The sequence below is a fragment of the Chiloscyllium plagiosum genome, chromosome 34 (assembly GCF_004010195.1).
Source record: "Chiloscyllium plagiosum isolate BGI_BamShark_2017 chromosome 34, ASM401019v2, whole genome shotgun sequence".
Taxonomy (NCBI): Eukaryota; Metazoa; Chordata; class Chondrichthyes; order Orectolobiformes; family Hemiscylliidae; genus Chiloscyllium; species Chiloscyllium plagiosum.
The window spans coordinates 32,066,464-32,074,605 of record NC_057743.1 but is presented as its reverse complement, the minus strand read 5'-3'; the positions used below and the strand labels follow the sequence as shown (position 1 = coordinate 32,074,605).

Below are 8,142 nucleotides of genomic sequence, written 5' to 3'. Positions count from 1 at the left end.
TTGGGCTTGGGATGCTGCTTCATTGTCTAATTGGTTTATTCATATTCATTATCCAACAGGTTTGTTTTCGACCTGAGGTCCGCGAAACATTGAGAAAGTGCATTACCCCGAGTTACAAAACATGCCTTTATTTGCAATTCAAAGTGAAACAGGCATCTTGCAATCTGCGATAAATCATATCAAGCATCATTTGTAGGAGTTTGGAAATAATCAGTCTTAGCTCTGACAAACTTTCTGAAAAGTTTTTAACTTCATTTAACTTGCTTCTGCTTGCAGCTCAGGGGGGTTTGGGATTTTATTTGTCGAATGTTTTTGTTGTACTATAAAGTATTCCAGAAGGTATTTAGAATTCTCTCATATTTTGCTGTTTTTTTTTACATGCCGAGCCTTTGGTCAGTCTAATGGGTTGGCTTCACTCTCACACGTTGAAACAGGCATGTGAAATTATTAGCTTCGATGATATAAGCTTCGGTTCTGGATTTACTGACTGAAAAATTGTGTTTCTGGCTAGAATTGTGTTTGCGCATTGACTCCACTTAAATTGGGGAGTCGCAGGCAGATGGTAAGTTATTTTTTTGAGTGGGTTGCTGAGGAGCCAGGAGGCGTCTGCCATCAGTGACAAAGAGCTGTGGGCAGGACGCGGACACACCCACGCTCTATAAGTAGACTCAGCCACCGAGCTGCACAACCATTCCAATACAGCTGCACAACTCCTGGACGAAGACTTTGCCGCTCCAGCCCAGCGTCATTTGAAAGAAAGAATCTCTCTCTCTCTCTCACACACACACACACATTAAGAATGTCTCCTCATCTGTATGAATCGAACACTACTGAGCACGGACAAATCTCTGCGCAATTGAGCAAAAGCAAAAGGAAGGAAGCCAGTGAATTAAGAAAGGTAACTCAGCTGCTAGGTCCTGAATCCGGTTTATCCAGAACGAGCGAGCTTTGACCTGCGAACTTTCCGTCTTGCGGTTCCCTCCTGACTTTATCGCGTCTGAAATCTGATTTGATTTTTCTTGCAGACTTTGAAACCTCTTATGGAGAAGCGGAGACGTGCACGGATCAATGACAGTCTGAATCAGTTAAAGACTCTGATTCTGCCTCTCATTGGAAAAGATGTAAGTGTAAGATGCAGTTGACAATTAACCAGCATCGTAACCAATTCCATTGTAATCCAGTTTACAAGCGAAGGGCCATACTAAAAGGTTGCTTTATCCCTCTCTCTCGCTCTCCCTCTTCCAGAGTCCCCGATATTCCAAATTGGAAAAGGCTGATATTCTGGAAATGACTGTCAGATTTCTCCAGGACCTACCGAAGACACCGCTGTACGGTGAGTGCATGATTCGGTTTTTCAGATGAAAATATTTCCATTATATACGCACACAATCCAATTAGCAACAAAAAAATGCTTCGATGTGAATCATTAGGATTTAGGAACCTTCAATACGTTCCACAAAGCAGGGGGAGCACTCTAACTTTGAAATCGATTCTGTTTTTAGATAATATTAGATCAACTTGTTGTGATACATCACTGGAGTAGGTGGAACTTGAATCCAAAACTTCTAACCCAGAGTTAGGGACACTACTTCTGAGCCACAAGGGATCTTCGAATGTGTTTGTACAATTACTGAGAACAGTTGATGAAATGTCTCCCGGTGAAATGTTACAACTTTCAGCATTGCTTCTCGTGATTCTGTCACTGTGTAACATTTAATTCTTAAAATGAGAATTAATTGAAAGGAGACAATGATGAATAGCGCTGATAATGGTTATTTAATGTCGCACACTCCAAACATCTCCAAGCGCTTTGTAACAGTACATTATTTAAGTATTAACTCCGTCTAATGTAGCGACCGAGCTGCACACCAAGTTCCTCAACACAATGCAAAAAAAAATCCGTTAACTTGTTTACTGATTGCCTAAGTATCATTTTCTGTCTTCTATTTCTAAATGCATGTGTGAAAACGGAAACTGGACCAGCTCGTGAGTGTATTGGCTGCTGTAGGTTTAATTACTGACTTAATGAAGAGGCAGAGTGAAGAATAACCAAATGTTCTTTCTCCCTTGTCTTCTTGTAGATCGCCTGGACAGCTACAGGGAAGGTTACCGCGCCTGCCTCCTACAACTGGCCAACCTTCTCCCGAGTTCAAAACTCATGGGAACGGAAGCTTGCGATCGCCTGACGGACTACCTGGAGAGGTGCATGCCTCTAGTCTCCTACTATCCTTATTCTCACAGCACCAGGAGCCCCACAGGGACAGACGCTTCACGAGAGAGACCACGGACTTTAATCCAGTTGAACCCAACTGGGAGCTCAGCGCTTCATCGTCCTTCACCGCCCAGTCACAGTCTCCGTCCCAACCAACAAATCATTCCAGCTGACCGGGAGAACTCTATCTGGAGACCCTGGTAGTGGGCGTGAATACACGAACTAAAAACAAAGAGACTTAATTACCTTGTACAGGATTAAATTGTAAAGAAAATTTTGCATTCTGTTATATCCAAAGCATTGACAGTTTTGTGAATTGAACAATTTCTATGCAAAACAGAAACTTTCCTTTACGCCGAGCCAACTAAACGACGACTCACAACGGGGCACTTTGTAATGTTAGCATGTCTATCTTTCTGTAATATAAGGGAATATATTTTAAATATGAAAATTCAAAGATAATATAAATTTAATGATTGTATGAAAGAGATTTCTGAAAATAAACCGAAACAAAAAAAAACTAAGCGTTTTAAGAGAACTCTCGTATATCTACAGTTTTATTCCTGTCACTTTGTGAAAGCAAGTGTTTCCAATACTGAAGTTACAATAAAATTCGGGATTGAACCATGGGAACAGTCACATTCCTACTGGTGGAGACGTTTTCCCTACCCCGGTGGCATTAAGACCTCGGAGCAACCCAGCGTTTCCCTTAAAGTTCTCTCATAAAGGGGCAATGCCCAGGGCCGTAGACTTACCATTGTTATCACAATATCTAGAGGAGAGGTGAGGATTTTTCTTCATCCCTTGTCGGTTTCTGGAAGGCCCTTTCTAAACTCTGATTTCATTAATACAAGAACTGACTAAGGGTGTCGCAAGAATTGGGAATGGAACCCACAACTTATGACGCAAAAATGATAGAGTTACCAATTGTATCACATCTGATAAAACAGATGCAGGACCTACTTGCATATCCCATACGTTCAATGAGGGATATATCCACATATCATTCAATAGGGGTCATATCTGCACATCCTATATCCTTCAATAGAAGACATAGCCACATATCCTATATTCGACAATACAATAGGATTATAGAGTTTTAGACTGACACAGCACGGAAACAGACTGTTGATCCAATCAGTCCAATCCGACCATGTTCCCAAACTAATCCCACCTACCTGCGCTTGGCCCATAGCCCTCCAAATATTTCTTATTCGCGTAGTTATCCATACGTCTTTTAAACGGTTCCCACATCCAACACTTCCTCCGGAAGTTCATTCCACACATGAACCACTCTGTGTAAAAAACATTGCCCTCGTCATTTTAAAATCGTTCTCCTCTCCCCTTAAAAATGTTCCCTAGTCTTGAAATCTCTCACCCGAGGGAATATATACCTGCCATTCACCCTATCTCTACCCCTCATGATTTTATAAACCTCTGTAAAGTCAGCCCTCAACCTCCTACACTCTCGTGAAAAAAGTTTCAGACTATCCAGCATCTCCTTATAACGCAAACCCTTTATTCCCAGCAATAATCAGGTAAATCGTTTCTGAACCCTCTCCAGCTTAATCATATCCATCCTATAAAAAGGGAGACCAAAACTGGACACAGTACTCCAGAAGAGGCCCCACCAATGTCCTGTATAACCTTAGCATGAAGTCTCAACTCCCATACTCAAAGGTCTGAGCAATAAAGGCAAGTGAGCTAAATGCCTTCCTAACCATCCTGTCTACATGTGAAGCAAACTTCAAAGAATTATGTACATAAACCCTTAGATTTCTCTGTTCTACACCACTACCCAAGGCCTCATTGTTAATTGTATAAGTCCTGCCCTTGGTTTCTTTAACAAAATGCAATATCTCGCACTCATCTAAAGACCTCATCTGGGGCGTTGTGCACAATCACGTTATGAGAAGATTGTGAATGCACTGTAGAGAATGAAAAGCGATTTACAAGAATAGTTACAGGAATGAGAAACTTTAATTATACGGATAGATGAAGAAGTTAGAACTGTTCTCCTCGGAGAGAAGACGCTGAAAGGAGATTTGAATAACGTTTTCAAAATCATGATCGTGCTGGATAGAGTAGACAGGGAGAAGCTATTTCCATTGGTAAAAGAAAGACGAAAGGGCATAAATTTAAAGTGATGCGCGCATGCAGCAAGGGTGAAAAAGTACGTTTTATTGCAGCGAGTAGAGTTGAAATGAACTGTCTCGAAAAATGGTGGAGGCATTGGATGATTATTTTGTTAGAAAGGGAGTAACCCGGTGGTTCAGTAATGTTGCCTCACAGCGCCAGGGACCCGGGTTCGGTCCCAACCTCGGGCGACCGTCTATGTGGAGTTTGCACATCATCCCCGTGTCTCTGTGGGTTTCCGCCCGAAAATGCGAAGGTGTATTACTAGTCTGGGGTAAGTGGGGTGGGGGGGTCGCTCCTCGGAGGGTCAGTGTGGACTTGTTTCTAAATTGAATGCAAGAGCGGATACAGGCGAAATGGACCGAATTACGCCCTTCCAGTGCCTAACAATTCTGTGAAAGTAATGCTGAATTTGCACATTTACCCTGCACTAAGATTAGCCTTTTGAGGAAATGCCCACTGTTTGCTTAGCAAGTCGTGGGCTTGTTCTGAGAGCCCCCTTAGCAGCCAAGAATAGTACTGGCCATTAAGGCAAACCCAGATGCACACCAAATTCATGATAACGTAGGAATGCAGCGAGTTTCTGTTGTAATTGATATTGACAAAGATGTACCGTTAGGGCTGATACCGTGCATATTTTGATTAAATTTATTGAATGACTAATAGATTTAAGGTGTCAGCCTTTATTTGATTTAACGTTATATTTATTCAGATTGACTACTTTATGTTCGTTTATTTTTGTTTATAGAAATGCTTAAATAAACACGAAATCTCAGCTAGGAATTGCTGCAGCAAGTGTGTCACTCTAACCAAATGGAAAGGAAATTCTGATCTCGCACTCAATCATCTGAAAAAAAAAGCACTTCTTCAAAAAAAATTGAGATCAGCTAGACCTGATGAAACGGAGAGATCGGAATCCTTACTTGCACAGCAAACCTTACCATACAGAACTCGACACGGCGAAGCGGATTCTGATAATGTGTATTAGATTACTTTACAGTGTGGAAACAGGCGCTTCGGCCCAACAAGTCCACACCGACCCGCAACCCACCCAGACCCATCCCCCCAACGCTACGGGCAATTTAACCTGCCCATTTTTGGATTGTGGGAGGAAACCGGAGCACACGGGGGAGAATGTGCAAACTCCACACAGAGTCGCCTGAGGCGGGACAGCAGTGCTCACTACTGTGCCACCGTGCCAAGATAACTTGTAAATCGTGTCCAGTTCTGCAAAGAGATTCAAAAAGTGCGCGGGGATACCATTCGGTTGATACAAAACAACACTTTGCATCAGATCCACTCTTACCCCAAACAACACAGAGAGAGTTTGGTGATGCAGTTTGCACTTGGTACTGTTAGACACTTTTAAATGCTGAAATATTGAAGTCCAAACACCAACTTCTTACAAACCCCCTCAAATATATTTTGTAAACTGGTGGAATCTTTGTTGTGAAATTGCCCGTTAAATGAACAAATGTACTCTAAGTAAAAGTTACTATAGTTTGTTGTGAAGTCAGAATTAAAATTCTCTGTTCAAGTCAAATGAGCTTTCGGTCTGATGAAGACTCACCGGACTGGAAACGTTAACTCTGCTTTCTTCCCACAGATGCCGCCAGGCCTGCTGAGTTTCTCCAGACATTTCTATATCTTGTTTCAGACTTCCAGCTTCCGCAGTATTTTTCTGTTTCATAAAGGCACACGTTTCATGATGTACATTTGTGGGCTAAGGCCGGACCGCACCATCCATCCCTGACGGAAAACTCTGGCGGATTAAAGAACAACGCCATTTAGCATAGGTCCATCAGGCAGTGTGCGCCTGTGAGGGTCTCCAGTATCTATGGATAAGGAGATGGTGAATACCACCCGGTGTTATGTTTCCTTGCCATGGTCACTGAGAACGAGTGCATCGACAGTAACAGAGACCTCAAATTAGAGCGCGTGTTGTTGATAAGATGGGGAAAGGGCAGTATATCTGGGGCACAACATATTTTTAAAATAAAAAACAAGTTACATCGTTTTTTGCTTTCTCACCAGAACTCCCTGAGCAGATTGACATGATAGCTTAACAGAAACTTCCCATCAAGCCCAGGCACAACCTGACCAGCGACGAGAAGGGCTCTCTCCATCAAATCCTTCCGGTACATTCAGAATTTCAACCCTCCCGGCGGTTGTAAGACGGGGGAAGACGCTCATTCCCTCTCTTCCGGAATTGACTTTACGAAGAAGGGTGTGGGGGCGGGTGAAGCAGTTAATTTTGTGACAACATTGCTTCACATTTGTTCCATCATGAAGAATTCAGTGCTCTGCCGGCTGTTCCAAGGGTGCACAATGAGACCAATATGGGTTGCTGCTGGAGGGCCAACAAATGGATAGGCAACTCTTTGGTTTCTCATACAGTTATAGACAGCACGGAAACAGACCCTTCCGCCCAACCAGTCTTTGCCCGACGTAATCCCAAATGAAACTAGTCCCACCTGCCTGCTCCTGGCCCATATCCCTCCAAACCTTTCCATTCACATATCCCTCCAAATGTTTTTTAAACACCTTAATTGTACGTGCACACACCACTTCCTGAGGAAGTACATTCCACACGGAAACAGACCCTTCCGTCCAACCAGTCTTTGCCCGACGTAATCCCAAATGAAACTAGTCCCACCTGCCTGCTCCTGGCCCATATCCCTCCAAACCTTTCCCATTCACATATCCCTCCAAATGTTTTTTAAACACCTTAATTGTACGTGCACCCACCACTTCCTGAGGAAGTACATTCCACACGCGAACCACCCTCAGTGCCTCTTATGGCTTTTTCAATTCGCACTCCTCCCACCTTAAAAAGTACCCCCTAATCTTGAAATGCCCAATTTTAGGGAAAAGACAACTACCATCAACTCCGAAAATTAGATGAGCTCCTAGTGCAGAGAATTGTCTTTTAAGGCGGCACATTTCTTGTGCAGGTGTATATGTGCAGGGAATCACTAACTAGGGACATCCTTCCACAAAAAGGTTCAATTGCAAAAGGTTACTGTCTAAGATCCCCTTGTCACAGCATATGCTGCGAGGCTGGAACATGGATAAAAATCCCTTGACAAGCGAGAATGTTTCACATGAAACGTATATTATAAATATAACTTGTAATGGTAAAAATAGTGAGGCGCGTCTGTCAAATTAGAACCAACGTAATATAGGAGAAAGTGAGGACTGCAGATGCTGGAGATCACAGTAGAGAGTGTGGTGCTGGAAAAGCACGAGCAGGTCAGGCAGCATGGCAGGAGCAGGAGAATCGACGTTTCCGGCATAAGCCTATTATCAGGAATGAGGCTTGTGGGCCGGGGCGGGGCTGAGAGATAAATGGGAGAGGATGGGGCTCCCGGGAAGGTAGCTGGGAATGTGATAGGTAGCTGAAGGTCGTGGGGATGGGTGGGCGAATGGAATGGTCGGAGAGGAGGGTGGAGTGGATATGTGGGAAGGAAGATGGACAGGTAGGACAATTCAAGAGGGCAGTGCGGAGTTGGAGGTTTGGGACTGGGATAAGGTGGAGGAAGGGGAAATGAGGAAACTGGTGAAATCCATATTGATCCTGTGTGGTTGGAGGATCCCAAGGCGGATGGTGAGGCATTCTTCCTCCAGGCATCCGGTGGTTAGGGTTTGGTGATGGAGGAGGCCCAGGACCTATATGTCCTTGGTGGAGTGGGTGGCGTAATTAAAGTGTTCGGCCACTGGGCACTGGGGTTGGTTGGTGTGAATGTACCAGTGATATTCTCTGAAATGATCCACAAGTTGGTGTCCTGTCTCCC

The 8,142-nt window shown here is 43.7% G+C and overlaps 1 protein-coding gene across 1 annotated transcript; it reads left to right on the top strand.

Moving 5' to 3' along the window:
- Positions 1-683: 683 nt before the first annotated feature.
- hes2.1 (hes family bHLH transcription factor 2, tandem duplicate 1) lies at positions 684-2,733 on the top strand. The gene is made up of 4 exons (XM_043675456.1): positions 684-898; positions 1,026-1,121; positions 1,246-1,333; positions 2,082-2,733. The coding sequence occupies exons 1-4, from the start codon at positions 800-802 to the stop codon at positions 2,414-2,416; spliced, it is 618 nt and encodes a 205-aa protein (XP_043531391.1). The 5' UTR covers positions 684-799; the 3' UTR covers positions 2,417-2,733.
- Positions 2,734-8,142: the final 5,409 nt, after the last annotated feature.

Coding starts and splice junctions, on each gene's coding strand:
- hes2.1 (XM_043675456.1), top strand. CDS start 800: ATGTCTCCTCATCTGTATGAATCGAACACTACTGAGCACGGACAAATC. Junction 899..1,025: donor AAGCCAGTGAATTAAGAAAG/GTAACTCAGCTG, acceptor TTTTTCTTGCAG/ACTTTGAAACCTCTTATGGA. Junction 1,334..2,081: donor ACCGAAGACACCGCTGTACG/GTGAGTGCATGA, acceptor GTCTTCTTGTAG/ATCGCCTGGACAGCTACAGG.